The sequence below is a fragment of the Epinephelus moara genome, chromosome 19, assembly GCF_006386435.1.
Source record: "Epinephelus moara isolate mb chromosome 19, YSFRI_EMoa_1.0, whole genome shotgun sequence".
NCBI classification, from domain to species: Eukaryota; Metazoa; Chordata; class Actinopteri; order Perciformes; family Serranidae; genus Epinephelus; species Epinephelus moara.
In genome coordinates this window covers 5,048,927-5,070,235 of record NC_065524.1, presented here as the reverse complement: position 1 = coordinate 5,070,235, position 21,309 = coordinate 5,048,927, and the positions used below count along the sequence as shown (strand labels likewise).

The following is a 21,309-nucleotide window of genomic DNA, read 5'->3' as shown; positions in this document are numbered from 1 at the left end:
TTGATGTGAAGGGTCACTAGTACGTCATCATTTCAACTACCTGTACCATCAAGGCTTTTGCTATAGCCATGAGCTAAATTCTTCACTCAAAGTGCTAGACTCCTGTACAAATGTATTAAAGAAGTCAGGCTTTATAAGGTCTCTAACATTTGACTTAAATTTCACCTGATCTCCAAGAGTGCATTTGATCCTTTACTGTTTTACCACTGGTGTAGTCAGGTGCTATTTGACTTGAATCACAGGGTGACATTATGAGGAGCCAAGATGACACAGACAAGGTATTTAATAAATTAACATAATACAAGTGATCAAAACTTTTTACATAACTAAAAAAAAAACAACGCCAAGGTCCTTTCATTGCAGGCACTGCCTGTGTGTGATACAGAGAAGACCATCACATCCAGTCTCAGCTGCACCAGCCAGCAGTGTGTTACAAAGTGTGGCAGATTATTGACGTGAAACCCTTCTGCTGAGACAGTGATTGTTAACAAGGGATCCTCCTGAGGGGGCATCCTCCTGAGGGGGCATCCTCCTGGGGGGGCATCCTCCTAGGGGGCATCCTCCTAAGGGGGCATCCTCCTGAGGGGGCATCCTCTGCAGCTCCGTCACTTCAACAGGTGTCTCAGCTGGTCCTGCAGGTTTTTAGAGTGCTCCACACTGGAAGAAGGAAAAGGAGTCAGTGCATGTTATCGGTTTGTGTTATGACTGACTGTTGAGACAGTGATGTCAGCTGTTTCTACTGAAGCATAAACACAGAGTAGTATTTAGACTTACTTCTTCTGGATGGCCTCCTGCCTAAGGGACAGACAGACACTCTTTAATATTAACTTCCAATTTGAGCAAAAGTGACACTCTGAGTTTTACATGTTTGTTCTCCAAGACAGCAGGTTGATACTCACTGGTATTGTAGATGTGTGGTGATAATGGACATTTTTCTCAGACTCTGGGAAACAGATGATAATGATGTTGTATTGTGCCACATTGTAGATCATACAAACAAGAGCAGATAAAGTTACCACTCCATTTGGTTGTCTCAAGCATGAATTAGGAGGCCTATATGACAAAATTTAATTTCTTTGTTGTGATGCTGTTTGAGAGATGTTCATTTAACTTGTTTTTGGTACTGTTGTCCTCCTCAACACTGAATAGTATATTCAATATTTTGTCCTCCTGTGGCATATTATACGATTAGAGGTACACCGGTCAGCCAAAATATTAAACCACTGACAGGTGAAGTGAAAAACTTTGATTATTTTCATTCCAATGCATTGTTCTGCTGGGAAACCTTTGGTTCTGGCATTCATGTGGATACCACCTGACATGTTCCACCAACTCAAACACCGTTGCTGACCCCCTCACGGCAACAGTACTCCCCAATGGCAGTGGCCCCCCAGCAGGATAATGCACCATGCCACACTGCAAACATCGTTCAGGAATGGCCCAAAGAATGTGACAAAGACCTCAAAGTGTCAATCTGGCCTCCAAATTCCCCAGATCCCAATCTGAATGAGCATCTGTGACACGTGCCATTAACCCATCTCACAACCCACTGGACTAAATGGATCTGCCGCTAACGCACTGGTGCCAGACACCGCAGGACACTCCCAGAGGTCCTGTGTCCACGCCTTGACAGGTCAGAGCCAAGTCCGATCCAAGGAGGCCCCACCTTGGATTAGGGGTACATCCGGGGTACCAGCACATCACATGAATCCTTTAGCAGATTGGGACCTGGGAAATTTAGAAGCCAGGTCGACACCTTGAGCTTTTTGTCAAGCTCCACAGGCCATTTCTAAACAGTTTTTGTAGTGCGGCATGCTGCTATTTTTTGCTGGGGGGGGCACTGCCACTGGGGAGTACTGTTGCCATGAGGGGGGGTACTTGGTCTTCAATGGTATATTAGTGGGTGGAACATGTCAGGTGGTATCCACATGAATGCCAGAACCAAAAGTTTCCCAGCAGAACAATTCATTGGAACAAAATAATCAAAGTTATTCACTTCAGCTGTCAGTGGTTTATTGTTCTGGCTGATCAGTGTATACTGTGATACTTACATCCTCAGAGTGCAGGATGGCGTCCTCCTGAATGACCATATTTCTTGCTGCTTGACCAAGAAGCTGGCAGAGACATTAGCAACAATATGGCATTTAGGGCTGCAACTGATTATTTCATTACCAATTAATCTGCCAATGATTTTCTCCTTGTATTATCAGTAAACAATAAAACAATACCCGTCTTGACCGTCTTTACCCGTCTTTAAAGTGGAGCACACCTAAATTAAAAATTCAAACATGTTATATCCACCGCCGAGAAAAGTTCTATCAGTGTTTGTGAACATGAAAGCCAGAAACTAGACAAGGGAGTCTTTCTAAAATAGTTTTGTTTCATTGCGAATCTTTCTTCTGAACTGGGCTTAATGCGTCTTTCACCAGTCACTGTCTCCAGAACAGCTCCAGACCTTATACTCTAAAGCCCTATTCGGACGGGATTAGTTTTACATAGGTACGTGGGGTAAAGTAATAATTATCAGAGATTTTAGTCCCGTCCGAATGTGCCATGTCAGTAATCATTACCGCACGATGTCAGTAAAGATTACCACGACTTTTACCTTCTGTAAAAGGGTCCCGGAAAATTACCTCAGGTAATACTAATCCCGTGCGAACAGACCAGCAGTAAATATGTGTGTTAGGGCTGTCAAAAAAAAAATCGAAGTTAGAAATATATTCGAATATATATATTTTTTATAAGTTCAAACCTAAATTTGATAATTCGAATATCATTAATAATTAATTTATGCTATCAATAATGTTGTATATCACGGCGAATCCCATTCGGGCGGAGATGGCTCGCGCACAAGCCGGGCCAGAGAGGGACACAGCGACGGAGGGAGAGGTGCCGATGGAGGAGCCCGCTGCACCAACACCACCCACTGCGCTGTCCAGGATGTGTGACCTGTTCGGGGAGACATACAGGGAGAGTGTTGCACCTGCTGCCTCCCTGCCTACCCTTTTTGAAGAAGAGATGAAACGTTACCAGAATGAGACACCACTACGAGCCGACCAGGATCCACTATTGTGGTGGAAAACTACGCACTGAAGTATCCAAACATTGCTGTGGCCTCGTGCCTACGACAGAATCACAGCCGTGACGATACACAGTACAACATCACTCCCTCCCGTGTGATATTGCTTTTATACAACAGTTCAACAACAGCTTAAACAGCAATGCTGAGTAAGGAAATGTTAACAAAAGGTGATGAAATAAATTATTTAAGTATGTTATGGAGCTCCGCGAAAAAAACAGTTCCCCCAGTCTGTTGCCAGGCAACGCAGCACACATGCCAGGAACTCACAAGTTAGCCTACTTTGTATTTACATTGATCTGCAGCTGTGTAACTTCGTCCAGTTCGGCTGATGAAACGTTGGCAAACCTGGATGTTGGCACGGCAGGATTCAGCTTCCACTCTCCCTCATCCTCATCAGTACCTCATCAGATGATCATTGATAATTCCTGACTGTGTTCGCTTCATTTTTGCTCCTCTCCAGTTTGTCGAGCTCGGCTGATGTTACACAAACACACCTGGAGGTCTGCACAGAAGAGTCTTGGCTTTCCTTTTCCTTGTCCTCTCATGACGACCACTCATAATTTAATTCAAATGTAATTTTGGGGAAAATATCCATCTTCTTGGTGTAAAGCTATAGTGTCAGTTTGTGTCAATGTAGCGAGTGTGACAGTTGGTTAATTAACGGTTGTATTTAACTTTATAACACCTGTGAGCGGAGTGATTTTACTGTTACAAGTCCCAGTGATGTTGTACTCTATATCAGCACTCACGGAATGCCTCTCTCGTCCAATCAAATTACTCGGTCGGAACTAACTGTTGTATAATAATATTTTTGAGTTTTCTCAGACCACAGGAACAACAGCCATGAATTTTGAAAATGGGCGCAGCTCTCCTTTAATATCTCAGAAAAGAATGAAGCTGCAAATTCTCAAAACTGCAAAGCTGGAACCAGGGAATCTAAAGAGGATTCATGATTAATAAACTCATGATTAATAAATTCATGATTAACAAAGCAGTTTCTGTCAAAGACTACTCATTTGATTGACAACTTGATTGAGCTCCAATGTTCAATTGCAACAAAAACTGTAACAGGAGAGCTTCTGTCTATGAAGCAGCAATGTTCATGGTAACGTTACGAAGGTGTTGTTTTCCATTAATAAAATTACGCCAGTTAACGTACATTTTAATGCCTTAGCTAAGTATTATGTTCCTTTATCGAGGAAGCTTCCTGCTACCCTGTGTAAACAGCAGCAAGCTAGCTAAAATAAAAACTACATGTCTATTTTCACAATAAAATCCCTTCTGGTGGAGTCAAGTGTTGAGTATACTAGCAAAGCTTTTATTTTGAATTTAAAATGACTTTTTCCGTTTGTTATCTACGTATTCGCGTTAGTTAACTGGTTAGTAATGCGAGTAACGTCACGCCTATTCAGATAAAGCTGGTAGCGACAAGTAATAAGTAAGTCGTTTCATTTACCTCCTGACTGCGGGATCCCTTCAGCACTTGGCGGGTCAGGGCGATCACATCCCCGCTACATGAGCCTACTTTATCGGATAACAATCCTTTGACAGACTGGCCAAACCGCGGCTGGCTTTCAGTTGACGCCATTTTCTGTTTTGCTTAGCGATGGTGTGCGGGAAGAGTCAAAATACATAGCAACGCGTCCACGAGAACGATGTTAAGACTTCTTCTGACTTTGTAATTCTTCATCCCGCAAAGCCAAAACAAATGAGCCTACTGTGCTTTGTGTTTCATTATCACATGACTCTATCATAAAAGGCCATTCTAGAAGATCACAGTTTGACTCATTGTAGAAATACCACAGACAAACACTGCACTATAGTAGGAGCACTAAGTGTAAATACCACAGTATAGCAAATAGGTACTGCAGTACAAGTAGTCAACTAAATACCCTAGTTTAACAAATATAAGATAACAAGTAGTCAGTAAAGTAAAAATGGCCCCTGTGCGAAAAATACTGTACTAGCCAAGTAGTCAATAAAGTATAAACACCACTGTAACAAATACTGCAATATATGTAAAGTCGTGTAGTCAGTGTTTTTCTTGAAGTACAAATACAGCGTAAATATCATTAAAATCTCTTTTAATCTTAAAGTGAGGTACTTTAAATTGCTCCTTTCACAGTGTTGCATTATTGTGTATCATATTTTTGTATATCATATTACTGCGTTGTATGTAAGCAGCTGTTTTGGGTGGAGCTCATTTAGATACTGTACAGTGGTTGAATCATGTTTACCACTGTATTGTATTTTAATTCCTTTGAATTTCAATTTCATTTATAAAGCCCAGTATCACAAATCACAATTTGCCTCAGAGGGCTTTACAGCATATGACATCCATCTATCCTCACAGCGGATAAGGAAAAACTCCCCCCAAAACCCTTTATCGAGGATTAAAAATGGTAGAAACCTCAGGAAGAGCAACTGAGGAGGGATCCCTCTTCCAGGACGGACAGACGTGCAATAGATGTCGTACAGAACAGATCAACATAATGAATTTACAGTAATCACTATGACAAAATGACACATACATTTTAACCAGTCATGTGTTTTGTGTGTAAATTGTTCATGAACAAAGTAAGCACTAACACAGCTGTCAGATAAATGGAGTTGGGGGGATGTTAAGTTGCAGAATACTGAATACCGTATGTAAAGTACAAATACCTTAGAACTATGCTTCAGTACAGAAATATACTTGGTTACTTTCCGCCACTACTGACTGCACTTTTATAGTGTATGTGATACGTGGACATGTGTCATCATGGTCTCAGTGATTCAGTGAATCAGGTGTCATGTTATCTTGTTGAAATTGTCCCGGCCTAAAATATTTAGAGTCAAGGATGTGGCATTGAAGGAGTTATATAAAAGCATGTCCCTGCAGCAGCTCAGGGCCTACCTCCAGAGCTCCTCTCTGTGATGCTTGGCCTTCCCTCTGTCAGGACCCTCCTCTGTGGATATGACTTGGTTTCTGTGTCTGTGTGTGTTTTTGGCCGTGGGCCTGGCTTTGTTAGCATTGCACTTGAAGCTCAGGATGTCCGCACATGGCCCTCAGGAGCCCCCCCACCTCCCAGCGCTACCCGTGATCGGCAGTCTGCTGAGTCTGCGGAGCCCACACCCTCCTCATGTGCTTTTCAAAAATCTGCAGGAAAAGTATGGACAGACGTACTCTCTGATGATGGGCTCCCACTGTGTCATCGTCGTCAACCAGCACCCACATGCCAAAGAGGTCCTGCTTAAGAAGGGAAAGATATTTGCAGGAAGGCCCAGATCTGTGGGTATACCTCTTCGTCTGTCTTCTTCTTTGCAGCATCAGCAGTCATTTATGTTTTCTTCCATTTTCATTCCATCCTGTGTGTGATGAAGGTAACCACAGATGTTCTGACCAGAGATGGGAAAGACATCGCATTTGGAGACTACAGTGCTACCTGGAGATTCCACAGGAAAATAGTCCATGGAGCTCTGTGCATGTTTGGAGAGGGCTCTGCCTCCATCCAGAAGATCAGTGAGTACAGTTCACTCTATACTCCAACATGATTCTTTTTATTTAACACAAGGCTTATAAACTGTACCCACCTGACACCAGGCAATTGTGGCTTAGGAGTCAGTCAGTTTCTCAGTACTGTCTGACTTCTTGTCTCTTCCTGTCAGCTCTAAGCCCCTTGGTTCCTATTGAAGACATAAATCAGTATATTGCATACAGAAAATGTCAGTTGGCACGCACCCAGTTTGGAGAAGCAGGCTGGAGTCCGACATGGAAGCTGAGCAATGTACTGCTGTGGATGGGGCAGCAGCAAAATGTAATTTAGCCCCCTAAAAAAGTCCTACTTAAAAAAAATCAATATGAGTTTATGTGTACGCTATATTATAGTAGTGTATGTGGTGTATTTTCACAGCTTTACCATGCTGTCAGACAGTGATTTGCAGCCTTTATATCTCTCTTTTAAAAGCCAGACTGCACTGAGAAAAACAGTAGTTATCATTGCTGAACACAGTAGATGCTGGTCTACTGCTGCCTTGATCAATTATTTTGTTTGTGTTATTGTGTGAATTTGGTGTTTAAAGTGTTTAGTTTGGAAGTCACACAAACTAACTAACTGATCGAAGCAGCAGTAGACCAGCGACCACTGTTTTCAACGAGATAACATTACTGTATTTCTCAAAGGAGTCTGGTGGCTTTGACAAGAGCATAGATGTTGAAATGAAGATCTTAACAGCTTTCCTGTCGTAACAGGCTGTCTGATGGAAAGGTAAAGCAGTGAAAATTTTCTCAATATAGCGCACACTTTATCTGATATAGATTTTTTTAGGTGGGACTTAAAGGGCTAAAACATGTTCTGTTGCTGACCCCTCTACAGCAGTAGCTACATTCTTCTCCAAACTGGGGATGTGCTGACCGACATCTACTTTATGTAATACACTGACTATGGATAAGTAAACCACACAACCCAACTTCAAAAATTCAAAGCTATTCCTTTAATGTTACACATAAAAAATCATATTTGCACTATTTTCAGCAGTGGATTAATCCACATTTGGTGCTCTGGTTAGTATTTGTGGCAGCAGGATGTTGTATGTGGGACTGAGTTAAAATAATTCAGTGTGTTTGTGTTCATGGTAATGAAGGAACATGTCACCCAGTGCAATTGTGGGGCTCCCTGATGTGTTTTTAAAAACAATGGAGGTCTATGGCACAGAGGAAGAAGACGTATCAGGTTATAAGCATTGCAAACATGTCAGTAAGTGAAGACAGTCTGTTGCCTGTGTTTTGTTCAGTCTATGCAGAGGCACAGTCTCTGTGCTCCGTCCTGTCTGAGACAGCAGCTGCTGGACTGGCCCTGGATCTGTCCCCTGAGCTGACTCGCTCTGTCACCAACGTCATCTGTTCGCTCTGCTTCAACTCCTCCTACCTTAGAGGAGACAAAGAGTTTGAGGCCATGCTGCGCTACAGTCAGGGAATTGTGGACACTGTGGCAAAGGACAGCCTGGTGGACATCTTCCCCTGGTTACAGGTAGACACCATGGACACAACACTAGAGCAGAATATGAAAGTGGCACAAATAGCCTACAATCATCAACAAGAAGGCACAGGAGCACACAGGATATATACAGTACAGGAACACAATTAAAGGTGCATCATGACTACTCGTCATCATCACTGTGTTTAATTAGTACTCTTAATACTTAATTATTATCGAAGTTTGCAGTGTGCCAATAAAAGCAATCACTAGCTGCTGTCTCAACAGTATAAGACCACATTTCCCATGAATACCATAAAGCCTGGTATACACTGTGCAATTGTGGGCTGTCCCAAATGAAAGATGACCAACGTGAAAGAAATGTGGCAATATCTTTGGTTGTGGCTCTAAAATGGTGGTCCTACATCACACAGTGAGAGAGGGTCAAGGATGGCCGTTTTCAAGGTCTTGCGATCGCAGACAACCTGGGATAAAATTCTGACAGTGTCAGAAATTTAGGATGAGTATCACTGTGGGACTTCTGTTACGACCTACGTCTAAGCATGAAATGACGCACTGATCAGCATGACAATGCTAAATGCTAGAAGATGCTAATAAATACATTGACATGCCAGGTTGGGATCATTTCCTCAGTCACGACCACGTCCACATTCTCCTTCTCCTCCTTATCTTCAGACTTTTGTTCTTGCTTACTGGAGGAGGTACATCGTAACTTGCGATTCAGTAGGCGCTGACATCGTATAGTCTGCATACATTGAACTTGATGTCCTACCCGAGTTTATTAGATCCATGTTGCACAGTGTAGCTGCACTAAACTTATAAGATTGCTAAAATCTCACAGTCATGTAACTTCTGTGCTAAAGGAACAGACCCCTCTAAGGAGCTAGAACAGTGACTGTAAGTTTTGGCTTTGAAAATAAAATTTTGCTTTGAAAAGGAAACATTGTCACCGAAAACAGTTCCACTGAAAAATAAAACACAGGCATTAAAATTGATTTTTTTTTCTTCTAATTTTGATATTTTTGGCATTGTGATGTGGTTTCATTTTTTCCCCCTCATGTCATTCTTTTTCAGGGACATTGTGTAACATTTTCAGTTGTTTATTGGCAAAAATCGATGTATTCATAAATATGTCATCATTGGTGTACTATTTCCTCCACCAATAATCTGGCTTATTCTCGTAAAAGGAGAATTTCAGATTTGTTTGTACATTGTGCGGGTAAGTCGTTTGGGTGGGGGGGTTCCATAACGTTTCACCATCTTGAGAATACATCTGCCAGCAAGGGACATACAGCACTGCCTTTGGCGTTTTCGTTGAGAGCCAGGCCAGCGCTGTGTGACTGAGAAGCCAAAGGAGAGGAGCAAGAGGCGCTTCGCTACTACCCTGGCACTACTGCAGTATAACAAAGTCACACTCTTTGAGCATAATGCAGGATCATGCATAGAGGAGACGGAATCCTCGTCACCAAGAAAGCGCAAAAGGGAATCATAAAAGCAACGTGACCAGCGAATTCAAAAAACGAGGATCAACAGCAAGAGGTGATTGCATTATCTTTCTCCTTCAGCAGCTCTCTCCACCTGGGAAAGGCTACCCCGATGCTGGCCGCTAATAGCTGTTAGCGGCCTCCAGCATAGGGGTAGCCTTTACTGATGGTTTGAACGTCGCGTGGTGGTCAGAAACAAACAACAAAAAACAAAGTTGACTTGTATGATTAAATAAAGCTAAAATAAATGGACAATTCATCAATTCATAGACGCTATGTTAAGCAGTTTTACTTAAAAAAGTTGTTAAAAAAAGAGAAAAGTCACTTCCTTCATGCCAGGGGCACTTCCGGCAAGCCATAGGCTTGTGTCACGTCAGGGGCTTCTGCTCCTGAGCTGCAGCTGGATGCTACTCGGATAACATGGTTACATGAGCGTTTTCATAGCTTTTTGGAACACAGCGGCTACCGTTGTTGCAATACGCGTTTGAAACAGTGAGGCGCTAGAGTGCACTATCCGTTTGAATGCAATATATGATTTCAATGTTAGATGGGAGAAATTCCTACACACTGTGGCTTTAAGGTTTGTTGTTGTTTTGGAGGTTTTTTTCCACTTTTTTTTTTTAAACTTATGCCACTCTTTTTGGGTGGGTAGGAGGTGCTTGAAGGGAGTGGCAAAGACTTTCATATAATCTGAATACTAAGGACAGCATGTCTCTTCAGCACCTACAGTTCTTCAAGAGTGACATGAGAAACATCTTAAGATTGTCAAAGAAAAACACACCAGAATGCAAAAAATATGTTAATGCCTGTGATTTACGTTGCAGTGGAACTTTTTTTCAGTGCCAGAGTTTCCTACTTTAATGCCAAAACTTGCAGTCACCGTTCTAGCTCCACACTCATCCTGCTGTTGTGGGCTTGTGGGCACATGATTGTGTAAAATGAGTCTTGTTTGTTCACGGCAGTTATACTGATTCAATTGCAGTCTTTATTGTTTGATGGTAAAAATACTGAACCGAAGCAAAAGGGGATATTTAAACCTAATGGGACCATTCAACTCTAGATTCAAACGACTGAGGGAACAAAAGAAGAGAATAAGAATAACAAGATATTGTTTATAGAGATTCTATTGGTCATATTTCTATGAAAATGTTTACAGAACATATGTATATATACATATATATATATACACACAGATATTATACTGTACATAATATAGCACACTGTATATATGATGTCTGTCTCTTTGTCACAGATTTTTCCTAATGCAGACCTGCATCTTCTGAAGCAGTGTGTTTCAATCAGAGACCAACTTCTACAAAAGAAATATGACGAACACAAGGTACAGTTGGCCTCCTGTTAATAATATGCAAGTGATGTCACTTGTCAGGTAAAGATGGGTAAGATGTAAGAGTTGTTGGGACCTGACCTTCTAACAGGCCTCCAATTAAAGTATCAAAATGGATATTAAAAATTATTAATAGTGACAAATTACAAATTATCTGTGGTCCAGTGAGTCCCAACAGAGTTATATAGTTCCTGGAAATTAATATGTAACATGTATGTCAATAATAATTGGGAAAACAGAGACAGTGGCATGCTTTCAATTAATTCAGATGAGTTGGTAGTGTGTGCTTCTTTTACTTAACTTAGATCAAAGCTTTAGCAAAGTTTAAGTCAGCGCACAACAGGTCAGCTGAATATACTATAACTTGTCTTTCTGTGTGGTCTAAGTTACAGACAAGCATATAGCTCAACAAACATGGAGGATAAGGTTTTCAACAAGAAGTTTGTGATTAAGGTTGATTAAGGTTAAGGTTTTTTCTTATTCTATTTTATTTATTTTTTTGTCAAGGGAAGTCCTCTGGAAATCAGCAACTGCTTCTGACCTTTTCCCAGCAAGTTTGTAACTGCTATTTTATATCATTACCTTGCTCCTTTCTTTAAAAATTCCATAAACAGGTGGATGCTGTATCAGAGCATTGTTCTCTGTGCAGTTAGTACCTAATGACATACGTTTTTTCCAGAAAACTTCCTAGAAAATGATTTAGAAGTGTTTAGACCTGTAATATAAAGGCTAAGTGAGACAGAGTTTTGTAGTCTACAGATCAATAAAAAAACAATATGCTAACAGACAAAGAGAAGGACAGTGGAGTGAGAGCCACGCCAACTCCAACCATGTAACTCTATCCATTTTAAAGGGATAGTTTGGATTTTTTTGCAGTAGTGTTGTATGGGGTACTTATCCATAGTCAGTATATTACATATAGTAGATGGGATGGGCCCCAGTGCACACACACTATGGACCTCACACAAATAGAGATTTGACATTAGATAACATCAGCATACATATTACCCAGCAATCATGACTGCTTCTCTGACAAAAAAAACAAACAAAAATGTAAGAAATTAATCATATAATTGAATAGTTTTTATGGTATATTTCTAGATTATGTAGTTTATGTAGAAAAAGAATATCATTTTGTTCTAGATAGCTACTGACTTTTTGTTTTTTAATTGAAAGAAAAAAGAAAACCATGACACAGGTGGGTTTGCCTTTTTGAGGACATATATAGCAAATGGCACCATTTTTAAATTGACAGTATTCTTTTTTTATCATATATCTTTAAACACAGGTATATTTCCATGGTGGCAATCTGAATCACTTGGAAGGGCCCACTCTCTCTACGGGCCCCTCCACCCCAGGGGCCCCCGTGCAGCCGCACTGCCTGCACTGTTTGTATTTATACCCCTGAGTAGATGCCAGTTGGCATGCTCCCAGTTTGGAGAAGCAGGCTGGAGACTGACACAGAAGCTAAGGAGTGTGCTGCTGTGGATAGGAGTCAGCAGCAAAACATATTTTAGCTATCTAAAAAAGTCCCACCAAAAAAAAAAATCAGTGCCAATTTAAGTGTACACTATGTTTAAAATAATTTCGCTGCTGTACCTTTCCCTCAGACAGTGATTTCTGATGGGGAACTGAAGCTGTTATTTTGCTTTCTTCAAAGCCAGAATGGTTAGTTCGGATTCATCAAAATCACACTGATCGTGGCAGCGATAGACCAGCAGCTCTCATGTTCAGAGAACCAAAATTACTGCTTGTGTCGATGGAGTCTGGTGGCTTTGAAGAGAGCATTGATGGGGAACTGAAGCCATTAACAACTTCCCCGTTGAAACAGGCTGTCTGACAGAAAGGTAAATCAGTGAGAATACGCTCAATATACAGTAGCGTACACTTAATCTATTATAAATCTTTTTAGGTGGAACTTCATTTAGGTGGCTAAAATACATTTTGTTGCTGACCCCATCTACAGCATTACACTAATTAGCTTCCGTTGTAGAACTCCTGCTACTGCTCAGAACTGGGGGTATACCTACAGACATATACTGTAGGTAATACATTGACTATGGATAAGTACCCCATACAACCCCACTTCAAAAAATCTGAACCATCCCTTTAACACAACTTCATTGTGACAGTCATTTGAAGTTCTATCTGCTAAATGCAAACCCTATCAAATACAGTATACTGTATACTATGAGTGTGTGAGTACTGTCCATTGAAATTGTGCCCTCTCTCAGGCAGACTACAGTGACCATGTGCAGAGAGACCTGCTGGACGCTCTGCTGAGAGCCAAACACAGCGCTGAGAACAACAACACAGCAGAGATCGGTGCAGAGTCTGTGGGCCTCAGTGATGACCACCTCCTCATGACTGTGGGTGACATCTTTGGAGCCGGTGTGGAAACCACCACCACCGTGCTCAAATGGGCTGTCATCTACCTCATCCATCACCCACAGGTAAGGCTGAAGCAACAGGAGTGTGCACGAGAGTTGGGGGGTTTGCCTTGAGTGTAAAAAGTTTTTTTTTCCCTCCCTGATACTTTGTCTGTTTGGATGATAGGATGATCTTGCTATATTGTACTTAAACTAATGCGACCCTGCATCCTCATATGAGCACATTACATTTTGGGTTTGCTCCACCTTACACTTAAGTTTGCTTAATTTAGACCTGTTGTCCTCCTTCATGGACACTTCTATGTGCCATCCAGTGGTAGCAAAAGCGCAATACACTAATCCATGTTAAAACAAGATAGTAGCCATCTCTGCCAAGTCAGTCTACAACTGATCCTGACACAAAAGTGGACAAGGTGCAAAACCTGATCAAATTTTATAGCTGAAACTTATTTGTGCTAAATAATGTTTGTAGTTTGAAATGGCATGCAAATTTGACCAACTTTAGCAATAGTAACAAGCTAAGACAATGTTAATTCTGAAGGACTCGTTTGAGGACATTGGGACTTTATCATTGTATTGTGGCAGCATTTCTCAGAGGCAGATTAGGTGTGACAGACTGTTCTGTGTATTCCGTGTAGTGTTAATTCTGTTGACGAAAACTATGGTGAAAATTTTTCCGTCAACGACCTTTTTTCCATGACAAAAACGAGACGATGATGAGCTAAAAATAGATCTTGAAAATAGAAAGTAATTCAACAGTTTATAATCAGCTGTGTGTGTTAGCTGCTGAGCAGTAGTGGAGCAAGCAGCCACCGGCCTCTGGACTCCACAGTAGCCTTGGACCAAGACGTTCATTGCATGAACGTCTTGAAAACGAACTTCGTTTTTCGTTTGGGGGTTCCCGGTCTAGACCGATTCACGTCTCCATAAACGTTCAAATCAAACATGTAATGTACTCACCTCATAGGCACAGATGTTAGGAAGGTGTACGGGGGGTTGCCGTGTGTTTGTGTATCCGTTATTGTTCAATAAACATGCATTTTATCTCGGGATGTCTTGAAATTTTCTTCACTCCTTCTTCGTCCTGCAATGAATGAGTGCACCGGCTTTCTACTGCGCCACAGCGCCCCTATAGCGGTTGGGAGGTGTATTGCACATTGGTAGTAAGAGGCTCTAGCCTTGGACCAAGACTTACTACCAATGTGCAATACACCTCCCAACCGAGTTTGAGTTTACGACAACTAAAATTTGACTTAAACTAAAAATGACTAAAATGTGACTAAAATTAATAATCATTTTTGTCTCAAGACTAATTCAAAAATAGCTGTAAAAATAAACAACGACAGAGTTATAACACAGACAATTCACAAGGCTTTATGGTTATTATTATTTGCAATTTTACTTTTGCACAGTCATGTTCAGGTATTGAAATTAGCTGTTTTGAACCGTTTCAGACTTGAACAGTGACCATAACCCACAGAGTATAAACTATTGAACAAATCTTGCATCATTTGTAATTTTATTTTTGCACAACAAATTTCAGGCATTGAAATAAACTGTTTTGTACTTTATCAAACACTTGTGGCTATTGAAAATAAAGCCAACTTCCCTCTATGAGGACATCATTTTTTTCAATTTCATCATTTTGTGCTTCTTTACTAAAATGTAGAGAAGCCAATGTGAGGTGCCTTGAGCTGCAGTTCCTCAGAAATCCACTAGATGCTACACTGAACCTGTTGAAATGAGGAGAAAAGTTTTTTGTTGTGCTCTGACCAGTTAAGTTCCGTCTGCTTATGCAAGTCTTGGTAATGGTTTTTGGAACAGTATTTTTTTTTAACCGTGTGACCTTCAATGACAGATATTTCAGTCTGTCACAGTCAGCAGTTGTGGCTGCCTTCCCTTATTGCTGAATTACAATTTTTCAGAGCCCAGTGACTGATGAAAAACATGATGTACAATCAGTCTGAATTAAAGTCATGTCTTCAGAAACCTGTGGCTGATGTCACAGATGCTACATCCTCAACAGCGTTACCACAACATGTCTATGAAAGTCTACTTATCAGTGACTACAGTGAAAGAAGCCACCATTGCCTCATCAGTAAAATCAGAAGACCACACAATCTGCTCTAAAAGTGCAGCTTATAAGGGAAACACATCTTCAGGGAACACTCACTTTTGTGAATATGAAGTGTGAAGTGTGAAATTCAGTCCTGATAGATGAATGTAAGGCACAGAACCACAATGCCAACGTGAACCTTTGTTACATGCTATACCCCTCCAATTTGTCCGCTATCCCATTAAGATTGAAAATGTGAAAAAGTGATATTTCTAAAAAGTGTGAAATTTATCCAAATCCAAGAGTAAGAATGAAAAAACTATGACTCGTGTGAATATGATTCTGTGAAACCTTTTCAAAACCCTGATAGGTAAGAAGACATATATATTAGAAGAAAGTGTGTTCAGAACATTGATATTTCTGACTCTGTGTGTGCGTGTGTGTTCAGGTGCAGAGGCGTATCCAGGAGGAGCTAGACAGTAAGGTGGGAGGGGACCGGAACCCACAGCTCAGTGACAGAGGCAGTCTGCCCTACCTGGAGGCCACCATCAGGGAGGTATTACGGATCCGCCCTGTGGCCCCTCTGCTCATCCCCCATGTGGCCCTCAGTGACACCAGGTACACTCAACACATTAACTGTTATCCACCTCACACAGGAGGATGAAAACAATGCAGCTGATCTACACAATCAATACAGCACCATGTTATACTGACTGGTTTAACATAACTTAAATGATTCTGGAGAATTTTGCTCACGATTTTATCTTCACAAAGACATTTGTTTTATGCACAACCATGCCACACTGTTCTTCTCTGTCTCTGTGCTTCTCTGTAGCATCGGGGATTTCACAGTGAGAAAAGGAACTCGAGTCATCATCAACCTGTGGTCTCTGCACCATGATGAGAAGGAGTGGAAAAACCCTGAGCTCTTTGACCCTGGTGAGAGGAAAGAGCTCTGCAATGTGCCACATTTTATCCTGGAAAATGATGCACTGAAATATAATTTCACCTAAAAAGCCTTTTTTCACATGTCTGCTAGCGAAAATCTGCCTTCGACAGATCATATAAAGGGATAGTTCTGATGTTTTTTAAGAGGGGTTGTATGGGGTCATCCATAGACAGTATATTACATACAGTAGATGTATCACATACAGTAGATGTCAGTTGGCACGCCCCCAATTTGGAGAAGCAGGCTGGAGTCTGACATCGAAAGCTGAGCAATCTACTGCTGTGGATGGGGGGTCAGCAAAAAACAAACAAACAAAAAAATAAACAGATTAAAGCCATTAAAAAAAACCTAAAAAAAAAAAATCAATATCAGTTTAAGTGTAAATTATATTGAGGATATTTTCGGTGCTTTACCTTGATGTCAGACAGTGATTTCCAACTGGATAATGAAGCTATTATATCATTCTTCAAAGCCAGGCTTCACTGAGAAAACAGTGATAGAGCATTACCAAAAACAGGAGCTGCTGGTCAACCACTGCCTCAAACTGTTAGTTAGTTAGTGTTATTGTGTGGCACTGGCGTTTTAAAGGTTTAGTTTAGATTCACCAAAGTCACACAATAACACAAACTAACTTATTGAAGCCATGGTAGACCAGCATTTCATGTGCTGAGCAAGCCAGAATGACTGTTTTTGTCAATGGAGTCTGGTGCCTTTCACCAGCGCACAGATGGGTAACTGACACTCTCAAAGGCTTCTCAGTCAGAACAGGCTGTCTAAGGGAAAAATAAAGTGGTAAAAATACTCTTAGTATTGCATAAACTTAAACTGATATTGATTTTTTTAGGGGGCTAAAATATGTTTTGTTGCTGACCCCCATCCACAGCAGTACATTGCTTAGCGTCTATGTCAGACTCCAGCCTGCTTCTCCAAACTGAGGGCGTGCAAACTGGCATCTGCTGTGGATAATACAGTAATACAGACTATGGATTCCTTATTCCACCCCATACAACCCCACTGCAAAAAATCCGAACTATCCCTTGATGTCAGTTTTTTACTGAAATCAACAAAGAACTGGATTAATGATGATACAAACGAATAAGCAATCCTTCTTGTTGTTATCAAGAAGACAGGATGTAGAACGTGAACATCAACTGTCCATTGGCTATTATCCATGTCAGCCAGTTTAATTACACTGGGATTTATGATCTAATTGCAGCAAAAACATATTTGAATCCTGAGAAAATCTAATCTCTGGGCAACATGCGCAATATGTTGAGGGACAAAACAAGCTGGCAGATGAGGAGTAGAAGCATTTACACTCCATTCCTATTCCTTTAAACTCTCTTTCATCAAAGTTTATATATTATATTTATATATGTAAATATACACATTTATCTCTCTGACTTTTTGCAACATCATCACAAAGCAACTGAATATATCTGAACTCCAAAAGAAATGGCATCTAAACCTGCAAAGCAGAGCAAAAGGGACCCAATATCTAAGCCTGATATAGCCACTAGCAACATTAGCAAGGCCACACTAACCACCTTGCTAGAGAGTCATAAGGTGGATTTATCCTCAGAATTTAAGACCATCTCTGTCCTTGAATCTAAGATTGACCTGGTGCAATCGACCTCATCTGATCATGGGAAGCATATTGTGTCGTTGGAGGCTAACGCAGACTTGGTCAATGAATGGCTGCTTTCTTTAAAGACTATGTGTGCAGAGTTAGCCTCCAGCAATGTTAGGCTCAAGGCCAAAGCAGTGTACCTGGAGGTCCCTAGCTGCCACAACAGCATCCCCATCACTGGACTCCCAGGGTCGATCGAGGGCCCTTGACCAACCACCTTCTTCTCCACACTGCTACCCCAGCTTCTGGGGAAGCAATATGTTAAGGAATTATGAAATCTAGTGAAAAGTGTTTGGAGATCAATAGTCCACCAAATTGAGCATGGATTTCCATTTATGCTGCTCACAGCTTTAATATATAACAATCAGCAGTAACTGCAATGTGTCTTTCCCTTAAGATTGTTGCTGCTGGGAATAATTCAAACCTCACCCCATGGGCATGTTGTTAAAGGATCTACAAGCTGTTGTTGTTCGAATTCCATTCACCTTCTTTATGTTGGGATGAAGGCAGATAGGCCTCAATTTTATTAGTCTCAAATTCTGGACTAAAAAAAAACAAAAAGAGAGGCTAGATCTCTTTTTGAAATTTAGATGAACTGACCCTTTAACATCGCTCTGGTGCTCAATTACTCTCCAATGGAACTTAGGGTTCTTAGGGATTGTTTGTTATTAATGAGGGAGAAAGGGGTGGTGCAAAAAGTGGGGCATGTCAAATAATTATTTAAGTACTGGGAAGGGACTAGTTTTTTGTTTTTTTTGTTTTGGGGTTTTTTGGTTTGGGAAGGGATATTCACCTTAATATACAACTGAGCTGTACGTCTTACATATAATGTATCCTAAGATAAAATAAACTGCTTGCATGAGCTAACCAGCATGCACAACAAGAGTGTAAAACAAAGACTTTTTCCAACTCCAGGATTTCATCTTCAGCTTTCAAGGCTCAAGGAAAAATATTTGTAGCTTTAGGAAATAAAGAGCAGTCCCATATAGTCTTTTGGCAGAAAAATGTTTTACATCAGTTTAACCCTGATTGTGAGTCTTGTAGTTTTGCTTGTGTGTGTTGGTTCTGATCCCAAGTTGTTTTTCTGCAGGTCGGTTCTTGAACACTGAAGGCACAGGTCTGATCATCCCATCACCCAGCTACCTGCCGTTTGGTGCTGGGATCAGGGTGTGCCTCGGTGAGGCCTTGGCCAAGATGGAGCTCTTCCTCTTCTTGTCGTGGATCCTACAGCGCTTCACCCTCTCTGTCCCACCTGGTCACCCTCTGCCCAGTCTGGAGGGCAAGTTTGGTGTGGTCCTCCAGCCAGCCAAATACAAGGTGAATGCCGTGCCTAGACCAGGCTGGGAGAGAAACAAGTGCCAGGCATGTTGAGACTGGCTGCATGGTCTCAACAACACTGGCTCACATTTGTGACCTGAGAGTCTTTGGGTTTTTTCAGATAGCCAAGCATACATGATGCAGGCAGATGGTCAAAGATGTAGCAGTGAAGTGGACATATGACAACATCTCTTTATGTGCATGACATCTATTATTATTATTATTATTATATCTTCACAATTAAGGGCGTCACAACATACTGGTATTGACGATAATGGGGATATTTGAAAATGAAATACTGATATCATGTTAATAATGTACTAATATACACCGAGTAGCCACAACATTAAAACCACTGACAGGTGAAGTGAGTAACATTGATTATCTCATTGCGATGCAATGTTCTGCCTGGAAACCTTGTCACCTGCCTCTTGACACATACCATCCAGCTAAACATCACTGCAGACCAACTACACCCCCTCATGGTAACGGCAATCCCTGATGACTCCTTGTGGCTCATTGGTTTATATGATTACATTGTGTATATAATCCAGTGCCTCTTACATAATTTCCTTTTAGTTACATTCTTGCTTTGTCGCACTCCCCAGCACCATCTGGTTTCCTTTTCACTATCCATTAAGTGTAATTGCTCTTTTTGTACGCTTTTGTACAGTTCTGGTTACAGATCCTCTCTCCATCTCCCTCATATTTTTAATGTAATTATTTGCCAAATAAACGAGATTAATATACAAATAAACAGTTTGAGATTAATCTGACAGAAAGCATCATTCTTATTTTTTTAATTTGTTTGTTGTTGTTTTCGTTGTCGTTTTTTAAATTTTCCATAGATATCCTGATGATATTGTTATCGTGAACTCTTTTGGCCACGATAGTAGTGAGAATCCGATATTGTGCCTGCCCTACTCACAATGTAATGCCTGGTTCACACTACACAATATCAGCCCGATTCTAGCCCAATGCAGCGACGTACGGTGTCGGCATGGATCGTGCATGACAATCAGTGTAATCTGTTGTTTCATCTCGTGCAGTGTGTCATAGTAGACGACAACCGATGCAGAGTCCTGGACGCCTCATGACTTTCAAACAGAAAGTCTAATGCCAGGTTCACACTACATGACATTTCTGCCCGTTCTGACAGTCACTATGTCACATTAGGTGATTGTGGAGTCATAAATTTGTGCTGTGACTTGGCTGACAGACATAACACACTACATGATGGGCCACACCAATTATCCGTAGTCGTCTTTCACAACGTGTGTGATGTCATTGGGTTATTCTTGTCCTTTTTTTATTATTATTACTATTATTTCAGTCACTGTGTCTGTTCATGTTCCAGCTGAAATGTTGTTGTGGTAACGTAAAAAAGTGTCACCATATGGCAGGAGCTACATTAGAAGTACTGTAGGCAAACACGCAAGTCACTGAATCCTCCACAAGTTCCTACAAATGTTTCACAATTAAAACCCTTTTTTTTTTTTTTTTAAATGAAGGGATTCTCTAAACCTAAGTTAAAATGGGCTTTTAATTTGACACAGATACAGGAAATGTTGAGTTTAAAATGACGGTGCGATGCATTAACTTTATCAAGACCACTATTTTTTAATTTTTCATACTTTATGTCTATCTCCATTATGAAGAAATAACATTGTTTGCTAGCTTGATGCTAATGGCAGTACTCAGCTGGGTTTCTAAAGTGCCTCTGCTGTTTCACACCATCATTTTTCCTTTTTTACTCTGTGTGGTAACATCCCTAACTGCTCCTAAAAGAAGTGGTCCTCACTGTCAACTCTTTGTTGTTGGGTAACCAGTGCATTTGCTTGTTTACCATCTGATTATGAAAATGAGTTCCACCTTTGTAGTTCCTACTTGATGCATGTCTGTAAACTGTATGATAGTCCTGCCATTGTGAGATGAGGGGAAAAATGATTAGTAATATTGCGTGGTGGGCCATTCACAGGCAACAGCTCTGGTGGACATTCCTGCAGTCAAGTATTCAATAACATGCTCCCTTGAAACTTGGGACATCTGTAGCATCGTGATGTGTGATCAAACTCCACAT

General features: G+C 40.9%; 2 protein-coding genes across 4 annotated transcripts in view; one reads left to right on the top strand and one right to left on the bottom strand.

The window, feature by feature from the left end:
• Window positions 1-265: 265 nt before the first annotated feature.
• The window catches only part of borcs7 (BLOC-1 related complex subunit 7), a 1,032,483-nt gene continuing 1,011,439 nt past the window's right edge, over window positions 266-21,309 (bottom strand). The window contains exons 2-6 of one of the 2 annotated variants that reach the window (XM_050070753.1): window positions 4,539-4,695; window positions 2,052-2,114; window positions 900-943; window positions 775-795; window positions 266-657 (exon numbers count right to left, since the gene is read on the bottom strand). In XM_050070753.1, coding sequence (XP_049926710.1) covers window positions 606-657; window positions 775-795; window positions 900-943; window positions 2,052-2,114; window positions 4,539-4,670 — 312 coding nt within the window. In that variant the 5' untranslated portion in view covers window positions 4,671-4,695 and the 3' untranslated portion in view covers window positions 266-605. The remainder of the gene's footprint in view (window positions 658-774; window positions 796-899; window positions 944-2,051; window positions 2,115-4,538; window positions 4,696-21,309) is intronic. The other variant, XM_050070752.1, reaches the window with a different exon arrangement.
• On the top strand, window positions 2,121-19,973 carry LOC126406432 (steroid 17-alpha-hydroxylase/17,20 lyase). Of its 2 annotated transcripts, XM_050070706.1 has the most exons (9): window positions 2,121-4,520; window positions 6,228-6,353; window positions 6,446-6,584; window positions 7,856-8,091; window positions 10,795-10,881; window positions 13,122-13,340; window positions 15,782-15,951; window positions 16,169-16,272; window positions 19,003-19,973. In XM_050070706.1, exons 2-9 carry the CDS (start codon window positions 6,255-6,257, stop codon window positions 19,281-19,283), a joined length of 1,335 nt encoding a protein of 444 aa, XP_049926663.1. In that variant the 5' UTR covers window positions 2,121-4,520; window positions 6,228-6,254; the 3' UTR covers window positions 19,284-19,973. The 2 variants fall into 2 exon arrangements, with proteins under 2 accessions (XP_049926663.1, XP_049926662.1); XM_050070705.1 differs by lacking the exon at window positions 2,121-4,520 and having other exon boundaries at window positions 4,706-6,353.

Bases quoted from the DNA above. Each gene is read 5' to 3' on its own strand.
- LOC126406432 (XM_050070705.1), top strand. From the start codon at position 6,039: ATGACTTGGTTTCTGTGTCTGTGTGTGTTTTTGGCCGTGGGCCTGGCT. The intron at 6,585-7,855 runs GTGAGTACAGTT...TGTTTTGTTCAG, and splicing joins TGCCTCCATCCAGAAGATCA to TCTATGCAGAGGCACAGTCT. The intron at 13,341-15,781 runs GTAAGGCTGAAG...GTGTGTGTTCAG, and splicing joins ACCTCATCCATCACCCACAG to GTGCAGAGGCGTATCCAGGA.